The 20,170-nt window shown below is 41.3% G+C and overlaps 1 protein-coding gene and 2 non-coding genes across 3 annotated transcripts; all 3 read right to left on the reverse strand.

Moving 5' to 3' along the window:
* Positions 1 to 1,993: 1,993 nt before the first annotated feature.
* Positions 1,994 to 13,157, reverse strand: LOC138242342 (oocyte zinc finger protein XlCOF22-like). Its single transcript, XM_069197837.1, has 2 exons — positions 12,550 to 13,157; positions 1,994 to 4,131 (listed from the first exon to the last, which is right to left on the reverse strand). Exons 1-2 carry the CDS (start codon positions 12,935 to 12,937, stop codon positions 2,795 to 2,797), a joined length of 1,725 nt encoding a protein of 574 aa, XP_069053938.1. The 5' UTR covers positions 12,938 to 13,157; the 3' UTR covers positions 1,994 to 2,794.
* A 4,537-nt stretch (positions 13,158 to 17,694) lies between these two features.
* On the reverse strand, positions 17,695 to 17,767 carry trnav-cac (transfer RNA valine (anticodon CAC)). Its single transcript has one exon. It is a non-coding gene; the product is annotated as a tRNA-Val (tRNA).
* Positions 17,768 to 18,212: 445 nt separating this feature from the next.
* Positions 18,213 to 18,284, reverse strand: trnae-uuc (transfer RNA glutamic acid (anticodon UUC)). Its single transcript has one exon. It is a non-coding gene; the product is annotated as a tRNA-Glu (tRNA).
* Between the last annotated feature and the right edge of the window lie 1,886 nt (positions 18,285 to 20,170).

Raw genomic sequence — 20,170 nt, forward strand, 5'->3', positions numbered from 1 at the left:
ACCGTATATTTGAGGGACGGGTGGAAGTTGGTGAAATGGTGCAGGAAGAACTCAAGCTGATCGTTGGAGCATGTGGCGGCACCGACGCAGTCATCAATATATCGCTTGTAGAGGTCAGGGACATAGCCAGTGTAGGAAGCGAAGAAGCGTTCTTCTACCCAGCTGACAAAAATGTTGGCATAGCTGGGTCCCATTCTGGTGCCCATGGCAACTCCACTGACCTGTTGGTAAAAAAGATTATTGAAAGAGAATGCGTTCAGTGTGAGGACCAATTCTGCACGGCGTACCAGGGTGTGGGTGGGTGGATCAAGCACTGTGCGTTTGTCCAGCGTGTGCTTGAGGGCTGTAAGGCCGTCATTATGGGGAATGACGGTGTACAGAGATGTGATGTCCATGGTAAAAATGTAGCATTCGGTACCCTGAAATTGGAAATCATTAAAAAGTTGGAGCGCGTGGTTGGTGTCTTTGATGTATGAGGGAAGATCAACCAGCGGTCTCATGAGGCTGTCGAGAAAGGCTGAGATGTAAGTAGTTGGACAGTTACATGCTGATACGATGGGCCGTCCAGGGGTGTCCGGTTTGTGGATTTTGGGGAGGAGGTAAAATTGAGATACCTGTGGATGTTCCATGATGAGCTGGTTCGCCTCCTGGGGGAGCTCGTTACCGCTGATAAGAAGGGAAATGGTGGATACCACTTCCTTTTGGTAGTCAGTGGTAGGGTCCTGTTGGAGAGGGAGGTAGGCAGAAGTGTCAGTTAGTGTCAGTTAGTTGTTTAGGCTTCAAAGACATACAGATCCTTATGCCACACCACAACAGCACCTCCTTTGTCCGCTGGTTTGATGACGATATCATCCCTGTTGCGGAGAGACTGGAGCGCCTGATTTTCTCCTTGGGTGAGGTTAGACCTATGTTTACTGGGTATAGAGAGTGCCTTGGGAGCTTGATTAGTGCATTGGTTGATGAAATAATCAACTGGTGGAAAACGGCCAGAGGAGGGAGTCCAACAGCTCTGTTTGGGATTAATGTTGTTAATGACATCAATAACCGGGTTGTTATCAGCTGCCTGTGAAGAGGAATTGTCGGCAAAATGTGCTCTGAGACGGATCCTGCGGTAAAAGCGGTTAAGGTCGACATTGGTCTGGGGGATGTCCAGCTTCCTTGGAACTGGTACAAAACTGAGCCCTTTGCTGAGGAGGGATCGCTCATCCTAATGTAATCGCTCATATAATCGCTCATCCTAACATGTAAATCTTTATACATGTTATTATACACATAAAGTAAACTGCATGACTAGAACCAATTCTGTTCTAATCAACCATAAGAGTAATTATAGTCAACATTTAGTTGACTAGACTAAATCAAAAGTGGGTGACTACAAAGTAACTAATAGACATTTTAGGAACAAGTACAGGTTTGTTCCATGCTGAAAAGAGAAGAAAACGCAAAGTGTCAGCTGAGGAACCTTTAACAGATGTCACATGCTGACGCAGTTACCTACTTCAACTAATAGACATTTCAGTTGACTTGACTAAGACTATGATTAAATCAAAAACTAAAGTGGTGACTAAAGCGGTGTATTTTTAAGTCACCTGACTGGATAAAACCCTTTCCACACTGACTGCAGCTGGAAGGTCCCTCTCTGGTGTGATTAGGTGCAGTGGCTCTGTAGCTAAGGATGTATATCTGTGGGTGGAAAGTTGCTGGTTCAAATCCCACAGCTGGCAGAGAAATCCTATGCTGGTGGGCCCCTGAGCAAGGCCCTTAACCACAACTACACCAGAGATGCTGACCCCTAGCTTCTCTTCCTATCTGTGGGCCTCATAGTGAGAGTGTTGTGAGAAGACAAAATCCTAATGTGAGAAAGTGATCTTATCTTATGCGCTGGTGGTGTCTTAAGGTGATTCAGTCACTAAAACTCTTCCCACGCTGACTGCAACAATTTATTTTCAAAGTTTATTTATCAAATGCACAACAACAGAGCATGCAGCAGTAGTTGCTGGCAATTAAATGTCTTTTCTGCAAGCTCACAAAAATCACAAGAATCACAGAAATCACAAAAACACAAAAATCACAAAATTGAGATTATGAAAATAAGGTTACATAATAACAGATGTAATAGAAATTTAATAAAACTCAATATGAGTAGAGCTGCTATGTGTCCATGGTGTATGCAATATATACAAGTAGTGCAGTTATGCTGAATACAGTGAAAACTGTGTGTCCATGTAGCCATTACAGGTGATTTGCTAAAGGAGCTGGAGGTTGGCTATTTAGCAGTCTGATTGCCTGGAGGTAGAAGCTGTTCCGTAGTCTGTTGGACTTGGACCGAATACTTTGGTACCGTTAACCGGATGGTAGGAGGGAAAATAGTTTGTGACTGCGATGACTGCGGTCCTTGAGAACGGACCTGGCCTTCTTCAGACATCTAGCTGAGTAGATATCCTGGATGTTTTGTAGCTCACAGCCGGTGATGAGCTGTGCTGACTTCACCACCCTCTGCAGTACTTTGCGATCCCGGGCGGAGCAGTTCCCATACCAGGCAGTGATGCAACCAGTCAGGATGCTCTCAATAGTGCACCTGTAGACGTTGGCCTGGATATGTGATGGCATGCCAAACCTCTTTAGCCTACGGAGAAAGAATAGGCGCTGCCGTGCTGTTTTGACCATGGTTTTAGTGTGGTGGGTCCAGGTTAAGTCCTCTGAGATGTTAACTCCCAGGATCTTGAAACTGCTGACCCTCTCCACTGCAGTTCCACTGATGTAGATAGGTGTGTGATCTCCTCCCTAGTGTTTTCTATTGCCTCTCTCCTGTGTGAATGCGCTGATGGGCTCTTAAGTTACTTGAAAGACTAAAACATTTCCCACACTGACTGCAGCTGAACGGTCTCTCTCCTGTGTGAACAAGCTGGTGCCTTTTTAAGTCATGTGATTGACTAAAACTCTTCCCACACTGACTGCAGCTGAATGGTTTCTCTCCTGTGTGAGTGCGCTGGTGGGCTCTTAAGTTACTTGATTTACTAAAACTCTTCCCACACTGACTGCAGCTGAACAGTCTCTCTCCAGTGTGAGTGCGATTGTGGGCTAATAAGGCACTTGAGACTCTAAAACTCTTCCCACACTGACTGCAACTGAATGGTCTCTCTCCTGTGTGAATACGCTGGTGTCTTTTTAAGTAGTGTGACTGACTAAAACGCTTCCCACACTGACAGCAGCTGAATAATTTATCTCCTGTGTGAATGCCCTGGTGGACTATTAAGGTTCTTGACTGACTAAAACTCTTCCCACACTGACTGCAGCTGAATGGTCTCTCTCCTGTGTGAATGCGCTGGTGGACTATTAAGGCACTTGAGTCTCTAAAACTCTTCTCACACTGATTGCAGCTGAATGGTCTCTCTCCTGTGTGAATACCCTGGTGTCTTTTTAAGTTGTGTGACTGACTAAAACTCTTCCCACACTGACGGCAAGTGAAAGATTTCTCTCCTGAGCGAAGGTTTTTTGAAATTCTAGACTGACAAAAAGGCTGCTCATCCCTGTGTTGTAATGGCAGTTTGTCCACTCCATCTGAGCAAGGCTTTGAGTGATTCTTCCTCATTGTCTGATCATGCTGGGGTTTCTTATTCTGCAAATCCTTCATGGAATGATTTTGCTCTCTGTTCTGAAACTGAGATTTGTTTTCTCCATCGTGTCCTTCAGTGTGCAGCTCAGCAGTCTGAATCACCTGGGGCTCCTTCTTCAGCTCTGCGGGGTTAATCAACTGGGGCTCCATGTCCTTATCTGTAAGATTAAACTCACTCAGTTCTTCTTTGAGCTCTTGTACAGAGACACAGTAAAGTTCATTACAACCTTGTGACATATTGTTCGTGTCCTGATTATTAATCTTCTCTGTAAAAGCATCACATACTAAGAGTCCAGGTGTCCCACTCTCAGGCTCCGTCTTCATCAAGGGCACAGAGTCCAGATCCTCCACACTCTGTCTGCTCTCTGTGTGCTGCTCACTGAGTGTCTCTTTCCCTTCTGTAGCAGTGATCTCTGTCTCCTGCATCAGACGGGAGCTCCACTCCTCCTCCTCACTGTGCTGCTGTTCAAGAGGAGCCCTTTCCCCAGCATCAGGGAGAACACTGGCCTCTGAGCCTGAAAACACAGGACAAGAAGACAAGACCTTTATTATAATAATAATAATAATAATAAACTTTATTATACAGATGCAGCCATTTAAAATGCACGGTACCGACGGGCACTCATGGTGCATTAGTCGATAGTGAAAAGATTTAATCATTTAATCTCTTTACTGTGCACATTTTAATCCGCTTAGTATTGAATATTTATAGGAAATTTTACCGCTAAAGGGAAATTTTAGTAGCTGAGCATAAAAAGAAGAGGAGCAGAAGAAGGTATATAGATAGAAGGTCATAAATGATATTAATTTAGGAACATACAGTAGGCTAGTCAAACGTTCTGAGGTCAAATTCTTCCAGGACGACGGCATCGAATATTTTTGGCGCGCCCTCTCTTTAAAGCCCTTGCCAAATATGAAGACAGTACGTACAGTTATAATTCAAACTGAATTAAAAACTACACATCCAAGTTACCATGGTGGTGCATGTGATCATTGCGTTTAACCAATGAAACAGGGTGAAAAATCAGTCACATGAATTTGGGGCTGAGTTTCGAAAGCTTAATCTATCAGCAACAAAGCGAAATCTATACGATAGGCTACCTCAAACTGTCAGTTACATGACTGTGTACATCGCTTAAGCCACTCCTATTTGGCATTTTAGTTATGGAGGCAGGAAGACGCACCCCCTCTCCCCCTCCCTCTGGGTGCCTGACTTGTCGCCATCTTTAACCGTTCCGTTTCCGAATCACAGTAGGTACACGTACAAAAATTAGGTCATCCCAGATACAATACATATAGATTTTTGTGGTAAGAGGGAGCAAAACATCAGTATTTACCGCTAGTAATTAGTGTGAGATTTATAGTTGAAATCTGAGCCTAAATATAAAGTTAAAATCTCGACAAAGCAATGTAGGAAATACGCACACAGAAATACACAGAGAAAATAAATTCTTTCTGACATCTAAAATCAGTTTCGATCAAGGTCTCCAAAACGAACAAGAAAACATTTTCAGAGAGCAATTACGCTGTGTTTATTTAGAATAAGTGATTTATGAGCAATCTAATTTCTTATTCGTTTAAAACAGTGAAATGTCAGCTGCAAAAGATCGCACCAGAGACAGCACTATCTCTGCCACTCACAGATGTTCAGGAAAGGGTGAATCAAGTCATGTCAAGTACAATATTTCGATGATCAATAATAACAGTTGAAGGACAAGAAACAAAAGATAGTGAAAACTGAAGCTTTTTAAGGCTAAAACTAAAATTCGTCCTACAAATTAAGGCAAATATAAATTCAGGACGTTAAAGTGCTAGAGGTGTAAAAAATACAAAAATGCACAAGAGCAAAAAGTTTTAGAAATGGAGCAGGTGTTACTTTGAAATAAGCAAACAGAAAAAAGCCATGACTATACATAGTGCAGAAGAGGGATGCAGGAACACTTGCTTAGATATACAAAAAAATCACAAAAAGTGTATATTACAAAAGAACATGCAAACATGTTCATGAACATGTACGTCCATTTCCCTTTGGGATCAATAAAGTCTTATCCATCTCTACACATGAAACAGAGTGAGGAATCAGAAACTTAGCACGCATAAAAAACAGCAATTCTGTCAGTGAGATCCAAATGAATTAATAGCAAACATGGTTTCATGGAGGGCTTCACAGATAGTTGGGCATTCAGGTAGATTGCCAGGCGAAAGGATCTGTAAATATATTTTGTTAAAGCAAGTCAGTTTTTCGCAACACATAAAATACATTTTTCCAAGAAAGTTTAGCCTGTGTCACTAATGAAACCACTAGATAAAGACAAATATAGAAATCTAAAGATTTTTTTATTCAATGTTGGTAGCACGATGAACTGTCAGGTTGAGCTAAGTGTATATTTTGTCGCATAGTTGCTGCAAGATATTAACAGTGAAAAAAGGTATTTAAAAATGAGTCATTTCAAGAAGAAAAATTTCAGAATAATTGTAAATCTAACAGGATAGAGAAAGCACAGAAAATAAGCAGTTAGATTGATCAGATTAGTATGAAAAGTCATTTAGCAAAGAGCGAATGAGAAGAATGACAAAGCAATAAAGCAATACAGTAGATGTAAAAACAGTTATAAGGACCACAGATTACAAAGTAAATACATAAAAGAAAGACAAGCAGTTAGAAGTGCTACCACAATTAGAAAATGAAGCAGATACAGACACTAATTCTTCTGAAAAAGGTTTTGAGGTTAGATTTAAATGCACTCAGGGTGACTGATATCACTGGGGATACAAATCCAGAGCTCTGGGGTGCAGCTAGAGAAGGTCCTGTCACCCACAGAATGTAGATGTTCTTGAGGACAGCTAGAAGACCAGAGTCAGACGGACAAAGGTGGGGAGTAGACAGATAATAAGCCAGATAGGTACTGAATGAGGATGAGGATTTTGAAGTTGACTCGAAACCTGATAGGAAGCCAGTGCAAGGACAGGCGTAATGCATCCCGATCAGGATTCTCGCTGTCAAATTCTGAACATATTAAAGATGCATATTAAAGTGTGGATTTAACTTCCCCAGTGAACAGGATGTGCATTTATTAATTCTAGAAAGAAATGGCTTTCTTGATTTCTCTAGTTCCTAGTTTCTCTAGTTCCCTTTAAAATAAACTATTATTCCACCATGCAGAGTATTACATGGCGAGTATTTACATATGATATTTGTGATTTAAAGAAATTAACACATGCAGCTTTTGAGGGGTTAAGTGTTGGCTGAGTTATTGCAGGATATAAGACTAGAGATGTTGGTAGGAAAAAGATAATTTGAGGAAAGTTGAGGAATACACTGATAACAAGAACACAACCTGATGGGGTTAGGCATACTTTTGATGAAGATGATGAAGTTAACAGACTGTATGTTTACATAGATACTGAAATGAGGATTGTATTTTAGATTTTGTGTAGTTGCTAGCATTGAACTGTGTGTTGGATGCACATGAATTGAAGGAATGGACAAACATAGCTGATGCGGATCCACAGAGCCAGCATCTTAAGATTTGTTGAAATAACTAACTAGGTATGGCTATTGATGTGCAAGAGAGGTGGAAAGGCTGTTTCCTTAAGCCAGCCCTATAAAATAATTTAGCCTCAGTGAGATGCTGCCATCTCACAGTGGGTTTCTAACACTGTGTATAGTTCCATCCACACAGTGCCTTTACTTCCATCCATTTTCTAATCTCTTTATCCAGTACAGAGGATTTGGAGCCTATCCCAGTAAGCAACGGACACAAGGCAGAATACACCCTGGACATAGCGCAAGTCCATCACAGGACAGACAGACACAAACACACATAACCAGGGCCAGTTTTCCCATAAGCCAATTAACCTACCAGTATGTTTTGGAGTGCGAGAGGGAATCATTAAAATAAATACAGCTTTTTAGTATAGATTACACTTTCCTAAAATGTATTTAAAAAATAAAAATGATTACAATCTAATCTTCCCACGTTTGATCCCAAAATCCCAAGAAAAATAAATCTAAACGGGGAGAAAGCTATGCTGATAGTTTATTAAGATACTTAAAAGACAAAGATAACAATTTATGTTGCATTTGTCTGATTGTATCAAAAAGACATTTAATAAAACTGATAATTCTGGTCCCAAAGTCTGATTGCCTGACACACATTCGAAGAAGTCCTATATTTTCTAATATACGCACATCCCGGAATTTTGACTTCACTGTGTGATGAAGAAATTTTAAAGACTACTTCTTAGCGTAGATAAAAAAAGCTTGGATTCTCATGTACAGTATCTGATACACATATCTTTTTCTGTTGTCTTTGTTGAAATCTTGAGGATCCTTGTGATATTTTGAGCTCTTGATATAAAAGTGTCGCAGTTTAAATCATTTTCGTTGTTAGAAATTATGAAACGCTCTGTTAAAAGCAAGGGAGTTTTTATGTCTGTTATAGTAAAAGAAAATGCCCGACGAACTAGGGATTTGGCAGTTTTTCAGTGCTTGTACAATCGATGGAAATGTTCAAATAAATGTGCTAAAGAAATAAACCAAAAAAGTCATTTATTCCTTTATCATATTGTCTAGCTAATGTCCCATTCTTGTTAGTTAGATCAACGAAATGCTGTGGTGTTACTTTTTGTCGATGAAAAATTAAAAGTATTTTCATTTAAAATGATGGTTACAAATAATGTGGACCAGCGTAATACTTTGAGTTTACAGCTTATCCAAGGTCATTCATTAATACTATTAGTGATATCTTCGGTAAAGGCTTTGATGCATAAAATATTTCTGCATAATTAAAATATTTATGATAAAGGTTGTGTTGTGTACTTTTGCCCAACTGAACAATCTTGCATTCAAAAAATATACTAACTTTTTAATGACTGATGATTAACATGCTGTAATACACAGTTTAAATTTAAAAGCTCAAATGCTGTACATGAGAGTTAACCTTTAATAGCTCCTCCTGGCAGTTTTACAAGGTGATTCCGGATACTTTCCGATATGACGTCATATGACACGTTACACTGCATCATACCGTGTTTTGATGCGACACGCCCACCATGTTGTACCATGGTGTACCTCACGCGTTTTGAATGGCTGCATCTGTACATAAAACCTTCAAAGGTGGCTGTATAGTATGTGAAAGGAAGATGCTTTGACAATATGCTGCACATATGGGTCCAATGTCAGGTCTGAGTTAAATATCTTCGGGTTTTCAATTTAGACTGAAGCTCAAGTACAGAACTATCTACGGATAGGTCTAGAGCATTGGTTTTACAAAGTTTGTGGGTGGTGCCAATAAGCATGACTCTAGTCTTGTCACAGTTAAGATGAAGGAAATTCTGAGTCACATAGGTTTTTTATGTCGGAGATGCAATTCGATAAAATAGAGAAAGCCACATCAGTGTCAGGTTTGGTATGGACGTCTAGGTGAAAATCATCAGCATAGAAATGACAGTTGAGGCCATGTGACCTTAAAAGCTGACCAAGTGGACACATGTAAATGCTGAAAAGTAAAGGGTCAAGTATTGAGCCCTGAGTTTTAACACGAGCTTCGAGTAGTGCTCAGAAGGAAGTAATATCCACACAAAAAGTACTAGCTTAAAATTTAAATTTCAGATAGCAAAGACGTTATTTAGCAGTGAAGAGATAAGGGAGAGACCTGGGAAGTGAGATGATAATATCATTTTTTTGTTTTTGTATTTTTTTGTATTTTGCAAACTATGCAGTCTAGTGTCTTGAAGTTAGCTTTGTGCCCAAATATTTAAAGATGCTGCCTGTTCTTGGTCAGTAAGGTAAAGGGCATGTATTTGGTAAGCTGGCTGTACGCCCAGAACGTGAAAAGAACTAACTGTTGTCTAGTCTGCAACTTAGATATAATTAATCGGCATGTGTTGCTGTCTTATCATTTGTTTAGAATGCGTCATAGTAACTTGTTTGTTTAAAGGTATAAAAGAACATCTTTAGCTACTTAAGTCCGGTGGTTGGAAGCCAGACTTCCATATGCATATGAAATAAAGAGACTTCTGCTTCACTGACACCTGAACTTTGTCATTTGTATGACACAACAGTAGTAAGTAAATTAACTTTTCAAAACTCATTTTCAGAACTTGATATACATCACAGATACAAACACACTTCATCTCTGAACACATAACTTGAAAAAGGATTTAAAATACAGCAGACTCATATTTAACGTTACGTATTTTTACACAAATTCATGTATAGCCAGTCAGCTGTGAAAAAAAAATCAAATACTATAAATAAAGATGTGGGAATCCCCAAAAATTCAAGTCTTAACAGCACGCAGCTGAGCTGCTCTTTGGGAACTAGTCACTAGTTATCATGCAGCATGAACATCAATATAAGTACAAAGAGGGAAAAAAAGCAAGACTAGAAAAGTTAAATTGTATCACTGTTTTTATTGTAATTTACACTATATACATGGACATGCTAGTACAGTGACAGATGAGTTGTTTAAGATAAGATAAGATTACTTTATTAGCCCTATACAATTTCTTGCATTAGGAATTTATCTTTTCACATACACTAGCTTGTTCTCCATGAGACAAGCAGATAGGGAGAGAGGCTTGGGGTCAGAACGCAGGGTCAGCCATTGTATAGCACCTCTGGAGCAGTTAGGGTTAAGGGCCTTACTCAGGGGCCCAATGGAGTAGGATTCCTCTGCCAGCCGCAGGATTTGAACCTGCGACCTTCCAGCCACAGGCGCAGATCCTTAGCCACAGAGCCACTGCTCCGCCCCTCCACTCCATTTAAGGATGGTGTTCTGATTATATGCAATTTTGGATATACAGGCTTTGTCAGGACCGAAACTGCTGTATAAAATGCGAGTCTACTGGAATAATATCACAACAACATTACACATGTAGCGGCGAGGCTTAATAATAATGCAGAATTAAGTGTTTCTGAGCTTCCCAAATGAGGCCCCATTTCTCTGTTCATCTCTGTGGTGCAGCCACAGAGAAACCATTCATGCAAGATGTTTTCTTTTGATAAGGACAGCTCCCAAAGGGGGATGCACTTAGCTAAGCCTGGCTATCATGATCAATGGTCATCCATTGGTGCCTATCTGTCTAGGGAGTGCGAGTTGGACATCTGGATTGCATTCCTAAGTGTCAGGACTAAGTGACTCATATCTCACCTTGATCAACCAATCAGGGACTGGTAGGGCCGAGTAACCCACGTGGGACTCTGATGCCCATGGAACTTTCAGCCAATCAATGAGCTGAAGTTACTCCAGGTAAAAAAACAGGCAACACAGAGAGCCTGTGAGATTCAGATTCAGATTCAGAAAGATAGATTCAGTAAGATTCTGGAGAGGATTCTGTGGACTGTTCTAAAGGGAATTCAAAGGAGAATTCAAGGGCAGGACGGCCCAGGAGCAGAAGGCTCCCAAGGGCAGGACATCCTCGCAGCGCGCCTCCTGACCATCCTGAGACTCAGCCCGGACAACCAAGGAACGGCCAGTGTGTCCGAGTGCCAGAACTTTCCTTTGTTCTAAGAGTCTAGAGTGGAGGTTGCCAGAGAGTAACCAGCAGCAGGCCTCCTGAACAGGTCGGAACTGTGGAAAGCTGAATCACTATTCAGAACTAGCTCTTCATCAGGAACGAACCGGTCCTCTTCCTGACTTGCTGGGACTCACAGTCATCTTTTCTCCTGTGCACAAACTTAACTAGCAGGCCAGTGAGCATCAGCAGCACACCGTCGCAAGCCGCACAGCACAGCCTGGCACCGAGCCAGAGAGCGCGGATTGGACAGCAACAGCCTGCAACTGTTTCTTTGTGCCCGCAGGAGATCTGAATCCCCAGAGATTGGATGAGTATTCAACTTCAATGCATTACAGCTCGAGAATTCAATTGTTATCCAAACCAGTTGATATCAATTTAATTCCTAAGAGTTATGTACTTGTTTTGAGTATCTAATGTAGAAGTTGTAACCAAGTTCACTTTACGAAACGGTCTTAATGAATGATATACTGAACGTATGTCCTCTTGATATGTGTAACACTTTGTAACTGATTGAATATATACCTTTTGTATTCTGATAACCCTCTCGATAAGATCTGTTAGGTTTACATACATATTCTATGTATTAATAAATGTATCCTCGTGTATTAGTACCTGTGTGTGCGCGTTGTTTGAGTTATGTCGCATGGTTGGACTCTAAAGCCATCAAAAGAATCAACTTTGTGATTTACTGCTACAATTAATAATTGTCTCAGTAAATGCCCAAACCCTACAGAACTGGTGCCTTCAGAGAGCCACTACATTACATTTTGGCTATGGCAACGTTACATATTTGGCGTCCCTGAACCGGTTTTCACTATACACATAACGCTGCACACTACATTTAACACTGCACTGACACTGAGAGGTTAATAGAGACACACTGACTGGACACTAAAGTACACTAACATTGCACTGAGAGAAAGAGGGGTTAATACAGACACAATGACTGGACACTGTAGTACAATAACACAGCACTGAGAGAGAGGGGTTAATGCAGACTCACTGACCGACTGGACACTACAGTACATTAAGATTAAGACTGCATTGAGAAGAGGAGGACCGGAGGACTGAAATACTTAAACCGATTAAAATTATTGTTATATACACATTCATCAGTAAATATATAAAAAGCCAATACGACGTAAAATCAATATCTATACGTTTTCTTTCCTAATGACGTTGTATTTATTCACTGATTCAGTGAAACAATTGCTGAATCTGAACGAGGTGTTTATTACCGTAACCAGACAAAACAGTTTAGTTTCCAGTAAAAAATCCCGTTGCTACAACACACAAGTCTTTCCCACTTCACTCTGCATCTCTCCACTATACTCTCACCAGTGAGGAAGTTAAAGACACTGTTTTTAAACTCGCACAGATCCCGACTACATACAAGTCACCACACTGACCTGAAAGCTCTAGTTTCGTGTCCATTTCTTCTTTTATTCCTGCAGTCACTTCACAGGGAAGCGTGTATCCAACATGATCTGTCGGTCCCTGATATCCTTCTGCTCCCGACTCCTTCTCCCACAGCTTCAATCTCCACTTCAAGCTCTCGTTTTCCTTCTTCAGTTGCGCCATTTCACTCCCGACACTGTCCTCCACACACTGTGTGATTTTAAACACGGCCCGTCTCACCAGGATCTGGGAGATATTGCGGAGTTTGTCTTGAAACTCGTTCTCGGAGTCAGACATCCTGTTTCCAAAAACTTCTGACACTTCATACACGATCGATTTGAGCAAAACGTGCATGAAAGAGTCAAGCTGGGTTTGCAGATTTAACAAGCACTCCGCCATCCTTCTTCAGAATCGGTCAGAAACAAAGACTGACTTCCGAAGTTTAAACAGAACAACTTATTTTTTATTCTTCACAGATCCTGTTGTCAGGGCTGTGCTCTGTTCAAGCATAAACACAGTCGACAAGACGTTACGTATTCAGAACCTGAAGTTATTTTAAAGAAAAACATCAACTTTCGTTATCTAAAGAAAATTATTCAGTCACCCACACGTGGTTGAAGTACATGCAGGGTCGCGTAGTATAATGACGTCATTCGTTAGCGCGGCCGCAACTTCAAAACAATAGAGAAGCGGAGCTGAGAAAGAGGAGTTTCTTCAGCCGGATATAAACTCTGCACTTCCTAGCGCCACCTAGTCAAGAGGAGTGAATCACCTGCGACCTTCGCCGTTCGTAACGGAACAGATGGATTTTTTTGCCCTTCCACAACCATCTTCCCCAACGAAAACTTCTCAAGTGGATTTTTTCAATTGGATTTTTATCTCCCTATGCAGGTTTTTGGTTAAAGAAAAAAAAATGGTGTCGTTCTCTTGCCAACTGGCAGTATTTCTTCTGCACTTATAAGCAAGATTTCTATTTCATATTTCACAAATTGTTAGAAATTCTCGAAAAACAAGTGGTTCCAAGAAAGGAAATAAATACTTGCATTTAACAAAATCAAGCCATATGTGGTCGTCCTTAATGATACATTCTGTATGACAAGACAGGAAGAAAGACACCTCAGGACTTCGGACACAGGATCTCCTGTTTATTGAGAGAAGGTTTAACCATCTGTCAGTTTTCATGTCCAAGGAGCTCAATTTGCATTCCGTGTACAACAGCGTGTCTTCTACACCTGCCACTGAAGCACAGCACAGGCTCAGCATCTTGACATCTCCCAAACAGAGACACACAGAGACCTTTTGGTGGGATTGTGGCTCACAAGGGGAGAAGAGACAATTTCCAGAGCAGGATTTGTTACATTTGAGTATCGTGAACACAAATCAGTGCCCGCTTGTATTTCTGTGTTTTTTTTAAATTTTACAGAAAGTTTAAACGTGACTTTAAAGGCATTATAATATTCACAACCTTGGCAAAAAATGGTTGTCCATAATTGTTGTTTATGTTTGATTAACAGACAAAATATGACAACCCCTCTACTGAGCATATGCTTTATTTTCCTGATGTACAGTACATTGATTAAACACATACCTTAGATGTATAAATGTGGTCCGTAATTGGTCTAGAATGAAATTTTAATATACATATATCATTATACGTCAATTACACATCTCTGATTAAACAGTATGTCCATTATACATAAATGGTTGGAGTTTTATTATACGGAAACATTTAGAGGACTATTATACCTATATAGTTAAAGGTCTATTATACATCAAAGATAGGTCTCATAGGTGTAGAAACTAGTAAATCAAGCCAATGATTTGGTCTAGAAATTTATTCTGAGAATATACAATTATTCACCCCTGAAAAATATATAGTTCAAATTATGCATTTTATACAATATTGTAATAAACAAATAGCTAATCATCATAAAAAACACAAGTATTAAACTTCAGCTACAAATTCTGGTAACATGGCTATATATATATAGTAATGACAAACACAAACTAATTCCATGAACACGCTAATATTTAACTCAAAACCACATTTTGATTCAAATATAAGTTTTAAAAATTACAACTTCTATATTTCCACGAAAATATTATTAATGTAGCACAAATGCTACTTTCTAAGAAAGACAGAAAGAAACTGTTTTGTGTCTCATGGCGATCCTCCTCTCGATCCTAATGAAATGTTTAATATGATCCCTCGAGAAAAAAAGGTGTCAATATCCGCCTGGAATGATTGATGCCCCATCAAACATTTTGTAATATCTCCAGAAGCTCATACTGTAGAAACCTGATTCGTGGCTTAAATTCAAGGTAAACAAGACTAAGGAAACGAGTTGAAAACTTGATGTCGAACTGTGATTTAAATCACCCAAAACATTGCACAACATTTGGCAGTATGTGCCAGAAACAGATAGCTCAGTTGATAGAGCAGAGGACTGTAGTGGCAATAATGAAGAATCCTTAGGTTGCTGGTTTGACTCTGGCTTGGAGGAATGTGTTTCTTGTGTACTTCAATCAAAGAGTTGAAATAGCCATTTTTTTTAACTCAGACGTTGATCAAAAGCTCAATAAACCACGAAGCAGAGGCTCTTGTTCCGAATTCAACTCCCGTCTGATTGTCTTGTTTTGGCCAAAATCTGATCTTTGAATTCAGAGGACTACTCTGCCTGCATTGTAATTCAAAAGTATACACAAATGTCACGTTTTTTTTGTAGATATAAAGGTGTTCTCTGTTTTCAAAGGATAGGTATTTAATTGGCATAATGATTTGGTATTGAGTTTGTATCGTTATATGATTAAATTTGTGTTTTTTTGTGTTTTTAACGTATTGTGAACTTATTTTTTAAACAAATGCTTACAAAGGCAAACAAGGCCCACATCTGTTTATACCAGCGGTGAATTGTACATTTTTATTTACAAGCTACTCTGCACTTTTGGGAGTGTAAAAGGTTCGATATAAAGTGGCAAAAATATAAAAGGGGAAAATACCCCGGACTGCGTGTAAAGCCCTCGTTGTGACTGTTTTTTTATTGTTAAATACGGCGTCCTGTGCACGAAATGTTGCAGAAACACAATCTGATATTTTAATAAGTATTATTTTAATAATTTGATAAGTATGAGGTCCCGGATCCAAATATTCAGTCTTATTTTTTTAAGTGATATCTTCCCTTCCTCTCGTGGATTTTGAATCAAATTTGATCTTTGTACATTACATTTTACATTGAAAAAAACGAGCATACCTCTTCCACCAACGGACAGAGCAATCTTTTATGTTGCCTTCCAGAGCTTCCAGCTTGTGATGGATTTGTATGGGCGTCTGTATGATACCACTACAGCACTGGCACAGGTGTAAAATCCACTTTCTCACGACTTTTTCAGTGTCTTCTCCTCTCACAAATGGTCCGAAGCACAGGAGCCAATATTAGAGAAAACAACAGGTGTTTAAACAGAGTATGTCCAAATGTCAGCGACAACGTTTTGTCATTTTGTATAAACGCAAATGGTTCATCATTTAAAAGCCAACGACGTTCTTTTTCTCCCTGGCGCTAATAAGCTACAGTACCACACATGCGAGCTGTTGAGTGAAAGGAAATTCATATGTGCGTAGGAAGGCAGAATAAAATCCAGAACTGTACTGGTGATATTGATAAACAGGGCCGATGTTCACATTAAAACGTTATTGTATAAAACATTAAGATTCATAAATATATTTTTTTAATCATGCAAAGTGTCTGTTAAACCATTCATGAACGATTTTTAGACAAAAAAACACACCATTATATGAGAAAATACATTTACTATATGTGCATTTAATGTAAATTGTTGCCCTGCTTTTTTTTTCATAAATACACAAGCTTGTTATGTCTTATGTCAGAAATAAACTGCATGAAATTCGATAAAGCAACAAAAAGTAAGCGCCACAAAGACGACAAACATTTGCGTTTATATTGCACTGTTATCTCGAGCCTTTAAACTTACTTTAAACGCAATTTGTTTTTCTCTGTAGTTCTAAGGCTTTGTCATTTAGGTGTGCTGTTTTTTTCTACATGTTGTAAAAAAAGTCACTAAATCATACGAAACATAAAAGCTCCAATTGTAAACAATTGACCATTCATATTCCTGAATTTTAAACCTATGGAGTATTTTAAACCTTGTCTTCGTATTTGTGAATATTAGAGCTCCTTTTCAAAAGCTGTCACTATGGATAAGTGCTTAGGTTTCCTGTTTTTTTACCCAGGCGGTCCAGGTTTGGCTCTTGGTATAGGAGCGCGTCTGTGTTGCCTTCTGGATTTCAAATGAGCAGCTCAGTGCAGATCAGCATGTACATTTGTCTGGACAGTAGAATTTTCAGAAAGTGTAGTTGGATTATAGCACGTGCCCCTGACGATGTTATTGATACGTCACATGTGCTCTTTTTTGTATAATATTTATTTTTGTTGTTCAAATAAAAAACGGTTTCTCCGTTTTCCTCTTCATGCCGTTGTCAGCTAGCACAACAAGACGGGAAAAATGCAAGGGGGGGAAGAGGAAGCGGCTGTCAGGAGCTTTCTACCTCCTTTTGCTTTCACTTCTCTGTGTTTCTTTCCACAGCGCCGTGCACCTTTTCATTGCTCTCGCTTTCAGAGCCTCCGCACGGCACACGACTCGACATCACGACGCGCATTGAAGTGAAAACAGGAAGCGCTGCGACATGCACTGTGCAGATCCCGCCACACTAAGAGGTGAGTGGGTCTGTTCGATGCACAAAGAACGCTTTGATAAGCGTCAAAGGCAAGTCATTCCGAGTTGGTCGTCTGTGTTTTCCGTTCAGACGCGAAATGCTGAAATGATCTCTCGGCTCCTCGGTTGTCATTTCTGCTCCGTAAAGGAATCACAGCACGCGTCGGCTTCCAGCACGGTGGGTCGGGACACGATGCCGGGGGTCGGAGAGAGCGATGTCTTCCTCGTTAGTATAGGACCTGTCACCTGTCCCCACTTGTCACGCGGGAGACCGGGGTACATCAGGACGCGCATTGAAGTGAAGGCAGGATGCGCTGCGACATGCACTGTGCAGATCCCGCCACACTAAGAGGTGAGTGGGTCTGTTCGATCACAGCGCTAGGCGAATCCCCAATCCCCTTTTGTGCGTGGCGACAAAAGAAGGCTGTTTCCGCCCGGTTTCGAACCGGGGACCTTTTGCGTGTGAGGCGAACGTGATAACCACTACACTACGGAAACGGTGGTAAGACGTGCCCAGCGGCCCAGCGCTGAGCTTCGCCAATGCGATTCAGCTGCTTCCAGTGCCTTTATTGGAGTGCGCTGATGGACTGTGCTCTCTCTCCAGAGACCAGCACGCCTGTCATGGATGGAGCAGGAAAGGCGGCGCCACATTCTACAGCCCTCTCCACGCAATCGACGAAATCGGGCTACTGAAGTGGAGTAAATCGCTTCTCCAGAAAGTGCAAACATAATCTTGGAGAGTCTAAATCCTATTGCCGAAGGTCAGCCCTGTCTACCAGAGTAACCCTCCCACAGCGATGATCAGCTCGTCTCACACGCGAGAAGTTACGGTTGGAAACAAGCGCCCCCTCTTCTCGCACGTTTTGCACGTTCGAGTGGTTTTAATGCGGCTCTTTCGTACACGGTGCTGATCTTTTGGAAAGCAGGAGGCAAAACGGACACGTTCCCATACCGGGAGTCGAACCCGGGCCGCCTGGGTGAAAACCAGGAATCCTAACCGCTAGACCATATGGGAGCACACAACCCCGCTGTTCCGGGCATCATGGAAGCAAACTACGTAAATATGAGAAAACACGCAAGAGAGTTGTCACTCAGAGTGTCGAAGGGTCGATGTATACTGGGGCTCAGTTGAAATGCAACGTCAGGACTTTTCCGAATTATGTCACACGAAGAGAGCACAGCCCTTTCCGCGCTGCCACGTGTGTCTCGGTAACTCGCCGTGATCGTATAGTGGTCAGTACTTTGCGTTGTAGCCGCAACCGAGTCACGGCAGAATAGGGGCGTCTGCTTTTACTACTTGTACGAATGAAGGCAAAAAAAAGCCAATCGATGTGAACGAACGGCACTTTACAGAGGAGTACTGCCTGACTGGATTGTTGATGAACGACAGAGGCCACTCCGACCTCTTCTCGGTTTTCTTCAATGACTTACTAAGGATCTTCTACACATTCGCCCATGCAGGGGAAGCCAGTTACACCAAAGCAAACGCAGGAAAGTGCAATTCAAGCAGAGACCAGGAGGGACTTGTTTACACCGAGAGTGGTCGGAGAATGGAACAATGCGCCCAGCCCTGTTGCTGGAGCCGATTCTTGATGAGATCTTGGGCTCACTATGAAGCCCCCGCTGGATGCTAATCTTTCTGTTGTTCTTGCAGGTCCTGCGCTGCTTTTGAGCCGACAGAGCTCGTCCTGGTCTGTCGGCACAGCCCAATTGCAAATGATCGGCTCCGCGTCCAGTGTGTGATCTCCTGTTCAAGCCCAAGCGAAGACACAGTGAGCCTATCTGTCAATAATAGTAATACAGTGTGGGATGTCCTGTCCCAGTCTGAGGAACAAACAGTGAGCATGTCTCTCAATAATAATAATAATACAGTGTGATCTTCTCTCCCAGCCCGGGAAAAAAAACCGTGAGCCTGTTTCACAATAATAATAATACAGTGTGTGATCTCCTGTCCCAGCCTGAGGAACAGACAGAGACCCTGTCTCTCAATACTAATAATACAGTGTGTGATCTCTTGTCCCAGCATGAGGAACAGACAGTGAGCCTCTCTCTCAGTAATAATAATACAGTGTGTGATCTCCTGTCCCAGCCCAAACGACGACACAGTGTGCCTATCTGTCAATAATAATAATACAGGGTGCGATCTCCTGTCCCAGCCTGAGGAACAGTGTGCCTGTCAATCAATAATAATATTACAGTATGTGATCTCCTGCTCCAGCCTGAGGAACAGACAGTGAGACTGTCTCTCAATAATAATAATACAGTGTATGTCCTCCTGTCCCAGCCTGAGGAAAAGACAGTGAGCCTGTCTCTCAATAATAATAATCCAGTGTGTGATCTCCTGTTCAAGCCGAAGCGAAGACACAGTGAGCCTATCTGTCAATAATAGTAATACAGTGTGGGATGTCCTGTCCCAGTCTGAGGAACAAACAGTGAGCATGTCTCTCAATAATAATAATATAGTGTGGGATCTCCTGTCACAGCCTGGGGAACAGTGAGCCAGACTCTCAATAATAATAATAATACAGTGTGATCTTCTCTCCCAGCCCGGGAAAAAAAACCGTGAGCCTGTTTCACAATAATAATAATACAGTGTGTGATCTCTTGTCCCAGCCTGAGGAACAGACAGAGAGCCTGTCTCTCAATACTAATAATACAGTGTGTGATCTCCTGTCCCAGCCTGAGGAACAGACAGTGAGCCTGTCTCTCAATAATAATAATACAGTGTGTGATCTCTTGTCCCAGCATGAGGAACAGACAGTGAGCCTCTCTCTCAGTAATAATAATACAGTGTGTGATCTCCTGTCCCAGCCCAAACGACGACACAGTGTGCCTATCTGTCAATAATAATAATACAGGGTGCGATCTCCTGTCCCAGCCTGAGGAACAGTGTGCCTGTCA

This window comes from Lepisosteus oculatus, chromosome 14, assembly GCF_040954835.1.
Source record: "Lepisosteus oculatus isolate fLepOcu1 chromosome 14, fLepOcu1.hap2, whole genome shotgun sequence".
Lineage (NCBI taxonomy): Eukaryota > Metazoa > Chordata > Actinopteri > Semionotiformes > Lepisosteidae > Lepisosteus > Lepisosteus oculatus.

Bases quoted from the DNA above. Each gene is read 5' to 3' on its own strand.
- LOC138242342 (XM_069197837.1), bottom strand. From the start codon at position 12,937: ATGGCGGAGTGCTTGTTAAATCTGCAAACCCAGCTTGACTCTTTCATG. The intron at 4,132-12,549 runs GTCAGTGTGGTG...CTGTGTTTTCAG, and splicing joins CACGAAACTAGAGCTTTCAG to GCTCAGAGGCCAGTGTTCTC.